We start from the raw sequence: 19,184 nt of genomic DNA, 5'->3' as shown, positions 1-19,184 counted from the left end.
AGCTCCCGGAATGGGTTAGGAGTCCTGTCTCACGCATTTAGAGAGTACCTCACTTTACACATGTAAGTTACCTACACCGCTTGTGACTACTCACTAAAGGGCACGGGCTCTGTTAGATTCTAAGGGGTCGGCTCACGCTTTCTGTAAAGGGCCAGATGTGAGTATTCTAGGGTCTGCCAGGTGTCGGGGTGCCTCACATCTGCTCAGCCCACCTGAACCTGGGAGGCAGCTGCAGCAACATGATGACCAGCGAGTGGGCCACATTCCAATAAAACTTTATTCACAAAACAGGCCCTTGGCCAGCCCTTGGTGGCCAGCCTCTGGACTGAAAGCTCCATTCTCTGGTGTTAATTTTCCTGCATTTGGGCACCAGAACAGCATGTGATGTTTCCTACATACTTCCCGAATAAATGAGCTGTTATTATTGATGATTAAATATAACTTAAGCAAGAACACGTTCCCCAAGCTGTGAAGCCCACAGACAGCAGTCAGGGGTCTACAGGACTTTTCTCTCACTCTTCACTCTTTCTGTCTTCTCCATCTCATCAGATGCCCCCACAGTTCACCTTCTCTCCTCTCCAGCTCATCAGACACCCCACGGTTCACCCTCTCTCCTCTCCATCCCATCAGATGCCCCCATAGTTCACCCCTCTCTCCTCTCCATCCCATAAGGTGCCCCCACAGATCACCCTCTCTCCTCCCCATCCCATCAGACGCCACACAGTTCGCCCTCTCTCCTCTCCATCCCATCAGACACCCCCACAGTTCACCCTCTCTCCTCTCCATCCCATCAGATGCCCCCACAGTTCACCCTCTCTCCTCTCCATCCCATCAGACACCCCCACAGTTCACCCTCTCTCCTCTCCATCCCATCAGACACCCCACAGTTCACCCTCTCTCCTCTCCATCCCATCAGACACCCCCACAGATCACCCTCTCTCCTCCCCATCCCATCAGATGCCACACAGTTCGCCCTCTCTCCTCTCCATCCCATCAGACATCCCCACAGTTCACCCTCTCTCCTCTCCATCCCATCAGACACCCCCACAGTTCACCCTCTCTCCTCTCCATCCCATCAGACACCCCCGCAGTTCACCCTCTCTCCTCTCCATCCCATCAGACACCCCACAGTTCACCCTCTCTCCTCTCCATCCCATCAGACACCCCCACAGTTCACCCCTCTCCTCTTCATCCCATCAGACACCTCCACAGTTCACCTCTCTCTCCTCTCCATCTCATGACACCCCACAGTTCACCCTCTCTCCTCTCCATCCCAGCAGACACCCCCACAGTTCACCCCTCTCCTCTTCATCCCATCAGACACCTCCACAGTTCACCTCTCTCTCCTCTCCATCTCATGACACCCCACAGTTCACCCTCTCTCCTCTCCATCCCAGCAGATGCCTCCACAGCCAGCCTCTTGGGCATTATGGCGTCTGCACCCGTACTGTGGTGAACATGTGAAATCCAACTGAGCCTTCTCCAAGCTTAGGTGGGAATGGTCAATTCAGAAATCAATTCTAAAACTAAGATAAATGAGGAATTGGATTAGGAGAACATGTTTGGATATGAATATTCACCTGCTACACATTAAAAATGCAGATATTTAAATGTGCCCAGATGGAAAGGACCCCAGGAGTGAACGTTACGAAAGGGCTGTGCGTAATGGAACAGGATGCAGAGACGACATCACGGTGCCAGCCACAGTCATGGGTGGTGCTGGGAGTTCACGTGGGTGAAACCCAAGTCGTTCCCAGCACAGTTAACACGACTCTGGAGGCCAGGAGAATGAAGACAGCACATGGATGTGTATGTGCCTCCTCAGTCTTGTCTTTCCTGTTTCATCTGAGGTCCCTGTGATGTGCTTCTGACATCTCCACTGTTAAAATCCTTCAAGGAAATTTTGTCCACACTCACTACAACTTAGTGTGCCCTTGTTTCCTGGAAACACAGGGTTACAGAGTGGCAACTATGGGAGTTCTCCCAGTCCTGGCCGTTTTCTTCCTTTTTCTCCTCTCCCCATAGTATCTACTCTGGCCTCAGCCACTGCCCTCCACAGAGCAGTGCCACGGGGTGAAGGCCACGGGGCTTGGGGCTGAGTTACCTTCAGCTGAGAGCCTTGGTGGCTTGTGCAGCCTCCAGCACCTCACCTCCCTGAGCCATGTTTCTGTCCACAAAACAGGCATCATCAGAGCTTCCCTGAGTTCCGTAGCTGAGCTTCGGCAATGCCATTGAAAATGGGTAAATGAATTACATTGGAATCCATAAAACGTAAAGGAATATAAGATAAACTAAGGTGCTAACAGGCAATAGCAAAAATGTGGTGATACCTCCTGGTAACAATTTTTTTTTTTTTTTTGCAGAAATTTTCATTACATTAACCCCAAAGAGTGACCCATGGGAGTTTCGGGGACTTTCAGGTTAGTTCCCGGCAGGCAGGGTGTGGTCTAGACCCATCACACAGCTGCTGTCTGCGTTTTGTCATCCACACCACGGTGTCAGATTTAAGGAAAAAGAATGACTGGGGCACGCATAAATCGAGTTTGGCAGAATGCCTGACATTTGTTGGACTGATCAATGAAGCAATAAATCCTGGATAAATGGAAGAATGGACCCAACTGTTGCACCATCTCTGCTGAGTGGACAGCGGCACGGGGGCCACGGGCAGAGTCGGACCTGTGTCTGCCGAGTGGATGGCGGCACGGGGGCCACGGGCAGAGACGGATTTGTGTTTAGAACAGGAGTAACTTAGGCAGCACGTCTCACCCGTTTTCCTCACATCTGATCAGATTTGAGGCTGTGGAATGCTTTCTGGTCAGGTGTTAAGGGTTGTTGGTGGGTGAACTCCCAGAGGGTTTTGCCAGTGTTTAGGTGATGCTGTCAGGGGGCCTCGGGCTCACATCCCTTCGAAAATCCCTGGCTTTTCGAAGAGTTTCAACTACATTGGGTGATGGTGTGAGTTTTGCAAATGTAAAGTTCTGGGAGCGTCCTCTGAACATCGTTAGCACTGGAGCCTCGTACAGGACTCTGGGCCAGTCCCTGATGTGAAGAAAGGAAGGAGACACCGTCTCTGCCACTGAAGAATGAGGTGATAACGATCCTGGGGGACCCGCAGCAGTGATGGTGAATGAGTGGGAGAAGGAACCCATTAACATGAAAATGCCTTTCATAATTCTTAAAATTACGAAATAATTCTTAAAATTCTTAGTTCCTGCCCATGGTCTAAAGAAGACTTTTTATTTTTTCTTCTTTTCATGCTTTGCTTTCAAATGTATAGAATCATGAAGTGAATCACAAACGTTTAAAGTGTGAAGTTATCAATGGCTGTTTAGCTGGGGGTCCAAAACCCCAGGACTGAGGCTGGTCTGGCAGCCCTGGACCCACGAAGCATAGCTTCTGCATGTGTGTGCTTTTCCCCTGGAAGAGGTCTCACATAATTCATAATTCCCCTAATGTCTTTAAGTGCCCCAAATAAAAGGTGGGTGAGAGCCGACACCCAGTCCAATCCTTCACTTGCCTGTTGGAGCAGATGGGTCAGACAACTTGGCTCTGCCTCCAGCTCCGTCCAGCTCCCCAGCCCCTTCCTGGTAATCATGTTTCCTGGTTGTTTCCTGGCTTACAAACACCTCCTCCCCATTTCCTTCCAACGAGTCTAAGAGCTTCCCCAGGGTAAGACTTTGGCTTTGTTCTCAGCCACTCGTCCCACAAGCTGGCACCGACCACCCTCTGTGGAAGAAGAGGAGATGGATGGGCCTGGGCTGGGCAGACATGGGGCCTGGTCTCAGGGCATGTCTTGTCTGCCATTCCAACACTATAGCGCTTGAATTTAGTTGAACTAGGCAATAATGATAGAGTTCGGATTTGTTAAGTTCTAATTTGTAAGATTTGGTTGCAATTTAAAAGTTCACTTTTTCATCTTGTAAGTCAACAGTAATGAACAACTGGAAACATTGGAAGAGGTCACATGGTCACTGGTTCATCGCTGGGTGCACCTGGCGTGGAGAGAGACGATACAGGGAGGGCCCTGCGGCCTGGGGCTCTGTGTCTGACGTGTGGGTATGATTAATATCTCTTATGTGGCACTGGCCAAGGCTGAGAAGCAGCTCCGCCCTGGCTGTCCACTTGCCCAGGACCACACAGCTGGCCGCGGGAGGCAGGGGGGGCGGGGGGCTTCCAGGCAGTTCTTGGCATTAGCTCCCAAACTAACCTGTGGGACTAGCCGGCCGCGGGAGGCAGTTCTTGGTATTATCACCCGAACTAACCTGTGGGACTCAAGATTCACAGCAGCTGGCTGTTGAGAGTAACAGTCATATTTTCATGGTTCGTAGGAACTGCTGATTTCCCAAAGAGTTTTATCTGTCTATATTTTCAAAATTAAATTTATTAATAATAAATTTTGGGCAAATATGTAAAGTGTAGGGTTTTATCTTTATAAAGCTAGTCTACTTCCTCCCTCCTTCACAAAAAATGTGTTGCCTAGAAATGCACTTATAAAGTTATAGACAACGACAAAATTCCCTGTTAACGATTTTTACTCACAAAGACATTCAAACACACACCCGTATGCACACATTCATACAAACAGAGACGTGTGCTTGTCCTGAGGATAATTTGAATGATCAGAAAGATACAACAGATCACATTGGCTTTAAAATTTGAAATGGAAGTTGCCCAAGCATACTTCCTTAATTACTATGTGATTAATAAATAGCCAAAGCTCTGGTTGTTCTAAACCAAACCAAACCAAACCAACCAAACAAAAAACTTGAAAATTGATGGCCATGGTGTCTACTATTTCTGGCTTGGGAATTTGGTTTAAATGGATGGCACTCAGCTCACGGCGAAGGGGTTTTGCAGAGGGAGCACAGTGGGAAGCGCTTGGAGTGGGAAGGCAGCTGGCCTCACTTACGTCTGGTGCTCTCCAAGCGGTCTCTGTCCGATGGACTTCAGCAGCGGCTCCGGTCGGATCGCCGACTTTGGTGACGTCTTGGGGCTGGAGTCTGACTCTCCGCTCTCCTCGTCCCCCATGGCTTTAATGTAACTCCCGCTTCTCATTCTCCTGCAGGGAATCTCTTCATCTTTGCCACCGGTGGGGTACCCTCCCCACTCGTCCTGAGGCACCTAGGAGCAGACAGACACGAAACACCCATCAGCTTTGTCACTGAGAACGGTGGCATCAGCTCCTTTTTGGAAACAAATCCTCTACAATTCCATCAAAATATATCTCTTTACGGTCATTTATCGGTTAAAGTCAGATGCAAAAAAATGCATACCCTAAAAGGATATGAACAAAAACATTGGTTTTTCTTCATTATAAGTGATAGGTAAACATATGGATACAGTGAGAACATGTGAGAAAAGTAAGAGAAGAAGGAAACTTGCAATCTCAGCAGCTGGGAGAAAGCACTGGCTAAAATTTAGTTTATTTCCCTCTGGTATAAGAGGAAACTGAAACTTGAGAAACTGAACGAAGAAAAAAAGGAAGAAAAAAAAGAAAACAAGGGAGAAAATGCCTATCTTGTTGTCCATTTATATCTTATTTGCAAGCAAATAAAGGAGGACAGTTTTAACTCCAGAAGCCGAGTTCTATCACACATGCAAATTCTCAGCACTCAGAGTTGCAAAAGGATCTTGTCCAGCCACATCATATGCCAGCTGATATACAACTAAGCACCTGCGCATGGAATATGTCTGCCTGTTACAGAACTCAGCACCCGTTCATGTTGTATACCTGTGTGGTAGAGAGCTGAGCGCCCGTTCATGTTGCATATCTGTGTGGTACAGAGCTGAGCACCCATGCATGTTGTATACCTGTGTGGTACAGAGCTGAGCGCCCGTGCATGTTGTATATCTGTGTGGTACAGAGCTGAGCGCCCGTGCATGTTGGATACCTGTGTGGTACAGAGCTGAGCGCCCGTGCATGTTGTATACCTGTGTGGTACAGAGCTGAGCGCCCGTGCATGTTGTATACCTGTGTGGTACAGAGCTGAGCGCCCGTGCATGTTGTATACTGTGTGGTACAGAGCTGAGCGCCCGTGCATGTTGTATACTGTGTGGTACAGAGCTGAGCGCCCGTGCATGTCGTATATCTGTGTGGTACAGAGCTGAGCGCCCGTGCATGTCGGATACCTGTGTGGTACAGAGCTGAGCGCCCGTGCATGTCGGATACCTGTGTGGTACAGAGCTGAGCGCCCATGCATGTTGTATACTGTGTGGTACAGAGCTGAGCGCCCGTGCATGTTGTATACTGTGTGGTACAGAGCTGAGCGCCCGTGCATGTTGTATACCTGTGTGGTACAGAGCTGAGCGCCCGTGCATGTTGTATACCTGTGTGGTACAGAGCTGAGCGCCCGTGCATGTTGTATACCTGTGTGGTACAGAGCTGAGCGCCCGTGCATGTTGTATACCTGTGTGGTACAGAGCTGAGCACCCGTGCATGTTGGATACCTGTGTGGTACAGAGCTGAGGACCTGTGCGTGTTACATACCTGTGTGGTACACAGCTGAGCACCTGTGCGTGTTACATACCTGTGTGGTACAGAGCTGAGCACCTGTGCGTGTTACATACCTGTGTGGTACACAGCTGAGCACCTGTGCGTGTTACATACCTGTGTGGTACACAGCTGAGCACCTGTGCGTGTTACATACCTGTGTGGTACACAGCTGAGCACCTGTGCGTGTTACATACCTGTGTGGTACACAGCTGAGCACCTGTGCGTGTTACATACCTGTGTGGTACACAGCTGAGCACCTGTGCGTGTTACATACCTGTGTGGTACACAGCTGAGCACCTGTGCGTGTTATACCTCTGCCTGGTACGGAGCTGAGCACCTGTGCGTGTTATACATCTGCCTGGTACGGAGCTGAGCACCCGTTCATGTTATCTATCTGTGTGGTACACAGTTGAGCATGTTATATGCCCGCCTGGTGCAGACTTGAGCAACCACGAATGTTGTATATCTGTGTGGTATAGAACTCAGCACCCGTTCATGTTATATATCTGCATGGTACCATACTGAGCAACTGTGCATGTTACACATCTGCCTGGCACAGAGGTGAGCATCTATGCCATTATATATCTGCCTGGCACAGAGGTGAGCACCTATGCCATTATATATCTGCCTGGCACAGAACTGGGCCCACATACATGCTATATACCTGCCTTGCACACAGCTGAGAGCCCACACGTATAATATGTCCACCTGGTTCAGAGCTGGGCATGTGCACGTTACATGCCCGCCTGGCACACCATCGGGCACCGGCACTATATGCTCTGCCTTGTTCGGAGCTGGACGGGTGTGCATATTTTATCCTGCCAGGCGTGGGGTTGAGCAGCCCCCTGTGCTGTGTATCTGACTGGCCCAGAACCGAACCCGCGTGCATTTTATATCTCACCCACAACGGCCCCACAGGCTGCCTGCTGTGTGTTTGTGTTAAGTGTCTCTCTGAGGGGAGGGTAAGCCATGAAGACGACAACGCGGGCCAATATTCTGTTTCCATCCACCATCTGTGAAACTGGAAACCCGACGCGGCAATGAGCAAAACGTCACGGAACTGGAGCGCGGTGGTTTGCGCCGCGGGAGCTGCTCTGTGCGGCTCAGGACATGGTTTCTTTTCCCCACGGTTCATTAGCTTTGAACAGCTCCCCAGAGGCTCTGGATAAAGTTCACTCCATAGGTCAAATTCACATTACAAAAGCAAAAGAACACAGCATGCAATCGCTGAGCGTAGAGAACTCCAAAGCTTTCCATAGCAACCGGATCATCACCCACCGTCGGTAGTCAGGGAACTAAGGTAGTGTGTTCTTCATGCTGGAGAAGAGAATCTCCCCAAATGCTGTTTACAGAGAAAGAAAATAAAAAATTTCCATATTTAAAAAGTCTTCAGACAGGGTATTTTTTTCCCCTGCTGTAAAATATTTAGATACTGAGGTATATTCTTTATATCATCGTAAAAGGAACCTGCTATCTTTCCAGTGTCCATATTGCCTGTGAGTCGATCGATAGCACGACCAGCAGGAATCTGCGTGGCTGGTGGTAAAGGCAGGTCTTTTGGCTGAAGGCCCCTTTATTCATTCCTAAATGCCGTGCCACACCAGCGCTCTGGCAGATCTGACATCTTCCACATTGCAGCCCAGGACAGGAGCCAAGGCAGAGGGAAAGCCATGCTCATTTCTGTCACTCACATATCCTGGACTTCCAGCCTGGACGAGCAGGAGCTCCCCTTACCATGGACCCCGTGTGGCAAGGGATCCTGAACACCACACAGTCCCGCAGTAACAAGGCACAGACACCCAAACAACACACAGTCCCGCGGTAACAAGGGGCAGACACCCGAACACCACACAGTCCCGCAGCAACAAAGCACAGACACCCGAACAACACACAGTCTCGCAGCAACAAGGCGCAGACACCCGAACAACACACAGTCCCGCAGTAACAAGGGGCAGACACCCGAACAACACACAGTCCCGCAGTAACAAGGCGCAGACACCCAAACAACACAAAGTCCCACAGTAACAAGGCACAGGCACCGAACAACACACAGTCTCGCAGTAACAAGGGGCAGACACCCAAACAACACAAAGTCCCAAGGTAACAAGGCAAAGACACTCGAACAACACACAGTCCCGCGGTAACAAGGGGCAGACACCCGAACACCACACAGTCCCGCAGCAACAAAGCACAGACACCCGAACAACACACAGTCCCGTGGTAACAAGGGGCAGACAACCAAATAACACACAGTCCCACAGTAACAAGGCGCAGACACCCAAACAACACAAAGTCCCACAGTAACAAGGCACAGACACCCGAATAACACACAGTCCCGCAGTAACAAGGGGCAGACACCCAAACAACACAAAGTCCCAAGGTAACAAGGCACAGACACCGTAACAACACAAAGTCCCAAGGTAAAAAGGTGCAGACACCTGAACAACACACAGTCCCGCAGCAACAAGGCGCAGACACCCGAACAACACACAGTCCCACAGTAACAAGGCGCAGACACCTGAACAACACACAGTCCTACAGTAACAAGGCACAGACACCCGAACACCACACAGTCCCGCAGTAACAAGGCACAGGCACCCGAACAACACACAGTCTCGCAGTAACAAGGTACAGACACCCGAACACCACACAGTCCCGCAGTAACAAGGCGCAGACACCCGAACACCACACAGTCTCACAGTAACAAGGCGCAGACAACCGAACAACACACAGTCCCACAGTAACAAGAAGCAGACACCCGAACAACACACAGTCCCGTGGTAACAAGAAGCAGACACCCGAACACCACACAGTCTCGCAGTAACAAGGCGCAGACACCCAAACAACACACAGTCCCACAGTAACAAGGCACAGACACCCGAATAACACACAGTCCCGCAGTAACAAGGGGCAGACACCCAAACAACACAAAGTCCCAAGGTAACAAGGCACAGACACCGTAACAACACAAAGTCCCAAGGTAAAAAGGTGCAGACACCTGAACAACACACAGTCCCGCAGCAACAAGGCGCAGACACCCGAACAACACACAGTCCCGCAGCAACAAGGCGCAGACACCCGAACAACACACAGTCCCACAGTAACAAGGCGCAGACACCAGAACAACACACAGTCCCATAGTAACAAGGCACAGACACCCGAACACCACACTGTCCTGCAGTAACAAGGCGCAGACACCCGAACAACACACAGCCCCACAGTAACAAGGTGCAGACACCCAAACACACAGTCCTGCAGTAACAAGAAGCAGACACCCAAACACCACACCGTCCCACAGTAACAAGGCGCAGACACCCGAACAACACACAGTCCCTCAGTAACAAGGGGCAGAAACCTGAACACCACAGTCCCTCAAGCCCCTGTGGGTCACAGTGCAGGTAGATCACAGCTGTAGCACCCCCAAGGTGGCCCAGACATACGGCAGCTCACAGTGACACCCCAGCACCATGCACACTAGAAGATCCAGATGCTGTGATGAGGAGACGGTTGGACAGGATGGAAAGTTCCAGATTCTCCTTCCACCCAGACTCCAAGAGGCCAAAAGGCTCAGAAGAAGGATCCTGGCCTGTGACTGTGAGCTGGACAGGCAGCGTCTGCGGTCCTCTCCAGCCGGGTTCTTCTAAAGCCTTTATGACCTGGTGCCTTTTGCCCAGGTCTGCACGGTTCAAAGAGGAACACAGACCACGCTGAAAGGGAACTGGAGGTATTGTACGCGTCTGTTCTCACACTGCTAATACAGGCATACCCGAGACTGGGCAATTTATAAAGGAAAGAGGATTAATGGACTCACAGTTCCACATGGCTGGGGAGACCTCACAATCATGGCAGAAGGTGAATGAGGAGCAAAGTCATGTCTTACATGGCAGCAGGCGAAAGAGTGCGTGCAGGGGAACTCCCCCTTATAAAACCATCAGATCTCAGCAGACTTAGTCACTATCATGAAAACAGCAAGGAAAGATGCACCCCCACGATGCAATCACCTCCCACCAGGTCCCTCTCACGACACATGATGACTATGGGAGCTGCAATTCAAAACGAGATTTCGGCGGGGACACAAACCATATCAGGTATTAATGACCTGGTCAAGGTAAAACTCCCACAGATGACACCGCAGAGCTGCAGAGCTGTAGGTTGGGTAAGAGAGAGGCCTGGGGCCTCAGCCACAGCAGGTTCTCCCAGCAAGAAATCAGCAATTAAGAAAACAGGCATACATTTGCCCATGTTTTGTTCAAATTTTGTCCATGTGAATTTTGGTTTCACATTTCCTGACAGTGAGGAAGTTGGAGCACTGAAAACAAGTGACTAAGGAAGAATAAAACATTCACAACTTTGGGGACTTGACGATTCTTATCTACGTGTCTTCAGGCCACGTGGTGGGCGGTGAAGCTCCCAGTCTTTCTGGAGATGACTGGAGGCCTTCGGACTGGTCATGTCCTTAGACTGGGCAACTTTCTTTCCATGAAGTTTCCTCAAGACAGTGCGACCCAGCGCCAGGGACTGGGGAATTGCTAATCAGGGAGAAAGGAGAAACAACAATACTACATCATAGGAGATGACTTACAATATTTATTACAACCACAGGATGGATACTACCCAGCTATCAAAAATAACATTGCAGAATGTGTATTTAGTGATGAAAAGATGCTCATGAGGGGGAAAAGCAATTTTTAAAGCACAGTGTCCACTTGACCTTTTTATGCCTTTTAAAGATGTAACTGTGTTATGTGCAGAAACAGCCAGAAGATGTGAAACAGGGGCCGTCGCTAGGAGATGAGGGTTACGGGCTTTTCAATGACTTTTCCTTATATTTTCTAAATTGTCTACATGAACCCTTATGACTTTTGTAATCAACACCCTTATTTTTAATTTAAGAAAAGCCACAGTCCTCAATGATGTTACAATTCGGTACAGGAGATGGACAAGAAATGAGGGATAGCATCATTAGGGTGGAGAAGCCAGTGTGGAGGGGACACGTGTTGAAGGTCACTGTCAGCCGATGGGAGGGGCCAGGATCAGGGAAGGTCCTGGGGTGAGGTCCGGGTTCCCTTTTGTCTGAGCTGGACCAGCAGAAGGTGCAGGCAGAGGCGACGGGGCAGAGGGAGGCCCGGCCTCCAGGCTCCTGGGCACAGGGGAGCTCGCACTGCCACCCTCCCGGGAACGCGTGAAGAGCTGGGTTCGGGAAGGGAGGCTGAGGCTGGCTGGCGGCAGATGGAAGAGCAGCTCATCTGCCATCAGAGAAGAGATTCACTTTGGCAGGTTTATGAGATTTTTTTTTTGTGTGAATTAAAAACATGTTTCCACAAAAAACAAAGTAAAGATTTTTTTTTTTCAGCAGCCTGCAAATTAACTACAAATGAGACCAGCTTGTACGTTTGTTTCTGATTTGAGAAGCCAATTTCACAGGCTTTGACAGAAGAAATTTCAATATAGAAAGAATGTCAACCAGAGTCAGTTTCAAAGCATGAATTCAAGTACCAAATCCCCATTCCAAAGCGTATGTCTGGAGACTATCAAAAGAACAGAAGAGCAATACTAAAACACCAGCCTGCCTCAGCAAACAAATCTCTCTCCGTTTGTTACAGCGTTCGAACCCTGCAGCCCTCAGCCCAGGGTGGCCAAGTGCACGCTCTGAAACCCAAATGGCTTTATGGCCTTCAGTGAAGGAATGAATAAATTTCTTTTCACGACAGCTACCAGACTCTGCAAATCCAGTTTGCAGTCCTTGCTGCATTTCACGGCAATCAATTACCCTAATTACCTCCTTGCACCTCGTGATGGGTGATGTTCATAATTTCTAACAAAAAGGCATTTTCATAAGGGTGACATCAGCATACATTTCGATGTCTCCTGTTTCTTGCTTTAGGGATAGTTCAACACTGCACAAACTGAAATATCCTTTCTTTCTTCCAAGCTGCAAAGCCCAGGTGAAAGGGGCCAGGATTCCATCACCATATTCTCTTTGAGGCGCTGGAACCGAGGAAGAACATTATCGTCCATTGCTGCACGTGCCCGCAGGCAAATGTCTTCTGCATTCCTTCAAGACTTGTGTGTGTGTGTGTGTGTGTGTGTATGTGTGTATGTGTAATGTGCGTATATGTGTGTGTGTGTGTGCAGGTATATGGCTGTGCATGCACGCCTATGTGCGTATGTGTGTGCATGTGTGTATGTGTGTGTAATGTGCGTATATGTGTGTGTGTGTGTGCAGGTATATGGCTGTGCATGCACGCCTATGTGCGTATGTGTGTGCATGTGTGTATGTGTAATGTGCGTATATGTGTGTGTGTGTGTGCAGGTATATGGCTGTGCATGCACGCCTATGTGTGTATGTGTGTGCATCTGTGTATGTGTCTCCCTCCTTCCGGGAGACTGTGGCAAAGGCTCCTGCCCATGCTTCCCTCCTCCCCCGCCTCCTGACCCATAGGGGTGTCCCTGGGGCCTGGGGTGTGGCCTCACCCTCCTCTGGGGCTGTGAGTTGTGAACTGTCTTTCCTACGGCTGTCTCCAAACCTGTGGGCCGCACCACAGCTGAGTCTACAAAACCCCCATCTAACCCGCCTGTGACTGGGCACACGTGACTGGGCCCCTTGGCCCCGTCCAGCTCCTCTCACCCTCATGCTGATACTAGGAATGGAAGCCACGGGCTCACGGACACCGGGAGGCCACCAACGGAGGCGCTGCATGCCCGGCATGACCCCAGCCACACAGGAGTCCCAGGATGCGTGGATGCCACACTCACCCCTCCAGGACCAAGGTGCCCGCTCCAAGCTGCTGGGAGGTGCCGGCCAACGGCTAAGTCTCTCCAGGGCGTGCCCTGAGCCCCTCAGCGGGAGAAAGCTGTCTCCCCCATGTCCCTCCCTGGGAAGAACACACAGGTTATGGCCTGAATTGTGTTACCCCAAATTCCTGTATTGAACCCTAACCCTTGGGACCTCAGAATGTGATTATTTGGAGGTGGGACCTTGACAGAGGTGATGAAGGTAAGATGAGGTCCCCAGGGTGGGCACTGATCCCATCTGCCTGGCGTCCTCCTAAGGAGGGGAGATGAGGTCACAGACAGGCAGAGAGGAGGCAACCCTGTGGGGATGCGGGGAGAGGACGGCGTCTGCACACCCAGGAGAGGCTCAGCAGGAGCTGGCCTTGGGACTCCACAGTCTTGGGCGCCAGCCGCCAGGACCCTGCAGAATGAATGTGCCTTTAGACCACGCGGGTGTGGATGCCCGTCATGGCACCTGAGCTGACTCATGTACCACCCAGGCTGGCGGCACGAAGGCAGGACGCCCACTCCTTGCCTTGGTGCGGGGACCCCTGAGTTCACACGGCACCCGAATTCTCTCAGAATTGGCCGCGACTCCTCCCTGCTGCTCACCCCTGCCCTCTGCCCCATCTGCGTCCTCGCCCCTCCATCACCATCTCCTTGTTGAGAGGACACCCGTGGCCATTGACACGTCCATCTCACCAGGGGCTCTTTCCGGGACCCTGAGGGAGGTTAGGCAGGCACAGTCATAGCCGTTCATTTCCATGGAAAGCCCCTTTTCAGAGCCCCCTGGCTGCACAGCTTACAAGAAGAATCCCACGTGTCTGTCTTGTTCTAAAGCTCACGCTCTTTGGATGACACCAGCGGTTCCCAATCTGGTAATTCTGCCCCCAGGGGACACTTGGTGACATCTGGAGACGTGTTTGGTTGTCACTAAATGGGGGTGCTTCTGGCAGGTAGTGGGTGGCGCCCAGAAATGCTGCTCGACATCTCCCAGTGCATAAGACGGACCCCACAAGCATCGCCCACCCCCATCCCGCCATGCTGGGCTTGAGAAACGCGGGGTGCGTGGCTGCGCCTCCCGGGGTGCACATCTCAGCGGAAGAGATCTTCGCAACGCTGTTCAATCCACCCTGGGGTCCCTACAACAATTTAGCTTGGGTGGGAAGTTTTTCCTTTCCTGCTTGTTTGTTGTGGTTTTTCCCCTGAGCCATTGAAACCAAGTCAGGATTAGGTTTAGGGTTCAGCTGCCCACTTCATTTTCTTAAGGACAAACTTGATTCCATTTCACTCCCTAACACCAAGACAGACGAGGGATGACTTAAATCGTAGCTCACTGGCCTGAGCTCCAACAGCTCCCAGTCCTGCTGCACTTTGGGCTGGGCCAGCCGTTCCAGGATCATTCATGGACCAGCACTGTGTGTGGACCACCAAGTCCATGACAGGAGACACAGACTCAGGGGGACAGAGAACCCTGGGGCATCCACTGCCCTAGGAGGGAGAGAACAGAGCCAGACTCTGCCCAGCTGCACACCCACAGGAGCAGACCCCTTAGCTGTCCTGGGAGGGAGAGGTCAGAGCCAGACCCCATCTACCTGCACTCCTGCAGGAGCAGAGCCTCAGCTGTCCTGGGTGGGAGAGGACAGAATGGGACCCCATCCACCTGCACACCCACAGGAGCAGAGCCTCAGCTGTCCTGGGTGGGAGAGGACAGAATGGGACCCCATCTACCTGCATATCCACAGGAGCAGAGCCTCAGCTGTCCTGGGTGGGAGAGGTCAGAGCCAGATCCCATCTACCTGCACTCCTGCAGGAGCAGAGCCTCAGCTATCCTGGGTGGGAGAGGACAGAACAGGACCCCATCCACCTGCACTCCTGCAGGAGCAGAGCCTTAGCTGCCAAGTCGAGGGCACCGTGCCCAGAACAAGGTGACCACTTGGTGACCCTCGTTGCTTAAATGCAGCTGGTTCCTCAGGGTCTTAGATCACAGAATCCAAGGACCCAGTCACAGACCACAGGGTCTTTGTACCCAGTCACCACGAGGTCTCTGCATCCACGGCCACCTTAAGTTACATGTAGGCTGTGCCATTCTCACCTGGTAAACCTGGATAAAACAGCGCATGTGCCCACCCAGTGTTCCATGTTCACACGAGTCATGATTTCCAATGCGCTTTTCAGGACACTGTCTTGCATCTCATCACAAACTGAGGCATGCAGGATCGATGAGGCAGAAAGATTTACCAGACACAAGGTTGGTCAAAAACCCGAAACCAGACACCCTTCAACATCCGTCAGCGTTTCCACAAACATTGCTGGAATTTCTGTCATGGGGATGAGAACGTGGTGGGTCCTAAGATGATGTCACTGAAATGTGACACAGCCCAGCGATCTCCCTGCCTGCCCAGCACCAAGCTGCTCCCAGCAGTGACATGCCGGGTCCCAGGACAACGGGGGGTGATGGGAGGAGTCCAGCCGGGGAGACAGTGAGTGGCCTCACGTAATCCGGGAGGCTCGAAGGCACAGGCCCATCTCCCGCACTCCTGCAGATGGTCCCTGATTACATGAACGGGCTCGGTGAGCACCAGCGTGATCCTGCCAAGCCCTGTGTGACGTTTCTCAAGGTGAGAGAGGATTCCGTGGCAGTCGGGGCTGGGGGGAAGGAAGGGGTGCCCCAGAGGCAGGGCCGTTGTGGAGGTGCCCCTCACAACACGGGCTTTGCAGTCAGGAGATGGTGTGGCCTGGGCCACAGGATGGGGAACATAGAGTGTGGGGGGCGGGCACACGTGGCTCCTGGTGCTGGTGCAGAGGCCACTGCTTTGTCCAAATGAGGCGTTTTAGGACTCACAGCAGATGGAGGGGGAAGCTGGTGGCCAGGTGTTAGTGCCGGACAGATCCAGACAAGGAACTCAAGGGGCTGTGGAAGGAGTGCAGGGCTGTGCGTTTGTGTCCAGAGCAGCTTAAAAGGGGATGAGAAGCTCCTCCCAGCCCTGGTGTTCCACTACGGGATTGGAAGTGAGGTGTGACCACACCCCAACTCTCCTATCCATTCACGGCCCAAGATCTACACCACGAGCCACTTAAAACAAAAGCTCTCCTTTCAAATTGCAAATGTGCGTTAGAGTGGAGCACGGCCCGACTGGCTGGTTCTTCCGTTCCACTGAGCACTGGAATGGCTAAGGACAGGAACCAACCACAGCCATCTCCTCTCTCACTCTTTCGGCCCTAAAACTACAAATACAAAGTTTTCTGAGAAGCTTGTCAGAACTATTGGTTTTCTGGAGTTGAAAGCACCCTATAAGCCACAACTCCAGCCTTCCTGAACAGGTGGGGACCTTCCTGAACAGGTGGGGACACTGTGAGGGTGGTGGGGTGGGGGACTGGGACACCTGGGGCCTTCCTGCTTGCCAAGTTCTGGAACATGGGACACTGAGGTGCCCAGAAAGATCCTTATGCTCGAGCCAGCGTCCTCTGGAACGTTGTAGGACACAGGTGCCCCCTCGCGAATCGGTACCGAGTGTGTTGGACCCTCCTAGATACAGAGGTAAAGTGGGACAAGGACAGCACCCGGGCCCGGGAGACAGATGGCGAGCAGAGGGACCCTCCATAAAGGCCAAGGTGGAGGCCAAGCTGAGCTGAGGGTGTGAAGGAAACAAGCAAGGAGGGGCCACCCAGCACGTGGAGGTGGCCCTGTGGCGGGAGGGCCAGAGGTGGCCCAGGCTGTCCCAACTCTGATGAAACTCAGGTTCCACCCCAGACCGGGCAGAAAGAAGCAAATGGTCAGCATTGTGCATTCCATGACAAACAAACAATTTATTTATTTATTTATTTTTATTTTATTTTATTTCATTTAGAGATGGAGCCTTGCTCTGTCACCCAGGCTGGAGTGCAGTGGCGCGATCTTGGCTCACTGCAACCTCCACCTCCCAAGTTCAAGCAATTCTCAGGCCTTGGCCTCCTGAGTAGCGGGGACTATAGGCACTCGTCACCATGCCTGGCTAGTTTTTGTATTTTTAGTAGAGACAGGTTTTGCCATGTTGGCCAGGTTGGTCTTGAACTCCTGACCTCAGGTGATCCCCCTGCCTTGGCCTCCCAAAGTGCTGGGATTACAGGTGTGAGCCACCGTGCCTGGCCCCGTGACAAGCCTTTTAAATGCTTATTGTAGAGACAAGAAACAGGGGAGCCTGGCTCCGTTTTGTAAAAGATGGATGATTTTTCTAAACTACACCACAGGGATGACCTGGTGACCGGGGAGATGGATTTTTAAGACGTGTTTCTGTGCCTGACCGGAAACTTCACCAATGTAGTAGCTGAGCCTGGAAGGCAGGGATCTGCACAGCCTACAAAACAGACACGTCCTTCAGAGGAACGGCTGCGAGGAAGGGTCCGTACTCGGTGCTGGGACCCGCTGCAGAGGGCGGCAGCAGGGAGAGGCTCTGAAATACTTCACACGCGGGCGGGAAACGCTCATGGCTCCGTGTTTTCATTCCACCCCCTCCCCTCTGTGTTCTTTTCTGCCGTTTGCTTCCAACACGTGAACAGGTAAAAAGCCTGACAGGTAAAACCCAAAGCCTAACTGGCTGCTGCCTGTGAACACGCCAAATAAAACGGGGGGTCTGAACCTCTTCAAGTCAAATAAAACCTAGGGTCCGAACCTCTTCCCCAGGAGGGCCAGGGTTGCAGCCGGGAGATGCCAGGTGGGGAGGACACTGGAAGAGGAGAAAACCAGGAGCGCAGGAGGGGGTGGGAGACTGGGATGCCGCAGAGAGGAGGCCTGAGGACAGCAGAGAAGGAGGCGGGGACGGAGGCCAAGGGCTGGAGGGGCTGCCAGGTCTTCTGTGGGAGGCAGCAGGGACCCTCTATCCCTCCATCTGACACCGCCGGGAGCCTTCCCGGGGAGGCGGCGTCTCTCCTTCCCTGCATGTCCCTGGGACTTTCTGTGGACTGTGGCATAGAGAGTCTTTTGCATCCGGAGCTAAGCCTCAGTGAATCCCTTCTGCATTCCTACAATGCTCATTAAAAGTTTGACCTTAGATGCTTAGTCTGCTGATACAGAAAAGATGAAAATAAGAGCTTTGTGAAAGAATAACGTGAGGTCAGAATTGCCTTTCAATTCCACTTAGTCTCTGTCTTGAACTACTTAAAAACCAGAAAAAAATCTTCTTCTAATATGAACCACATGCTCTGTACAAACCAAGGGTGAAAATAAAAAGTTATCCTGTCATTCAGCCGCAAGTCTTCCCAGTAAAAAAAAAGGAATGTAATTTATAAACATTACTTCTCTCTTCTAATTCTTTTAAATCTTATCCATACACTAGGACCCACAGACAAATTCCTTTAGTTTCACTATTTCCTGGCTGTGAAATAAAATCTGGGTTTGTGAGGACCCAGAAACCTAAAGTTTTCTACCAGAAAGTTTAATGCAATCGACAGGAAGGGACAGTCCTGCACAGGCATCTTTGAAAACGCCAGACATCAATGCAGCTGGGTCCTAAGACAGAAGCAGTCTGAGGAGGTGGCACACAGCTCCTGATATTCAGCTTCATAGATCATTCCACGAGGGTCCAGTGGTGACCACTGGGGACAGTGAGGAGGGGAGAGAAGTCACCGAGCTGCATCCCCGAAAGAGGTGGTTTCACTGGGAGGTGGATGTGGGGATGCAGGGAGCTTGCTACTGCAAGAAAGTGCCCTTGTGAACAAGCACCATGAAAGCCGTGGCTGCAGATGTCCTCCCATCCTCCAGGCAGTGCTTCCCAATGTTGGCACGATAACGCTCTGGGTTCAGTTTCCGAGGATGTTCACCTGAGTGGACATGAGAGGGAGGCTGGTGGCCATGGCAGGTGTTGTGCTGCATGCAGGGCCGCTGTCCCCCATGGAGAAGCAGACGAAGCTGTTTGCAGGGAAGCCCTGGTGGGTGTGA

At 51.5% G+C, this 19,184-nt stretch overlaps 1 protein-coding gene across 1 annotated transcript in view; it reads right to left on the bottom strand.

Annotated features, from left to right (window-relative positions):
• The window catches only part of DLGAP2 (DLG associated protein 2), a 196,421-nt gene that overhangs the window by 122,421 nt on the left and 54,816 nt on the right, over window positions 1–19,184 (bottom strand). Inside the window, exon 3 of the mRNA XM_028852306.2 lies at window positions 4,910–5,121. Coding sequence (XP_028708139.2) covers window positions 4,910–5,121 — 212 coding nt within the window. The remainder of the gene's footprint in view (window positions 1–4,909; window positions 5,122–19,184) is intronic.

The sequence above is a fragment of the Macaca mulatta genome, chromosome 8, assembly GCF_049350105.2.
Source record: "Macaca mulatta isolate MMU2019108-1 chromosome 8, T2T-MMU8v2.0, whole genome shotgun sequence".
Taxonomy (NCBI): domain Eukaryota; kingdom Metazoa; phylum Chordata; class Mammalia; order Primates; family Cercopithecidae; genus Macaca; species Macaca mulatta.
The sequence above is the reverse complement of the archived record's forward strand: the minus strand, read 5'-3'. Positions and strand labels throughout refer to the sequence as shown.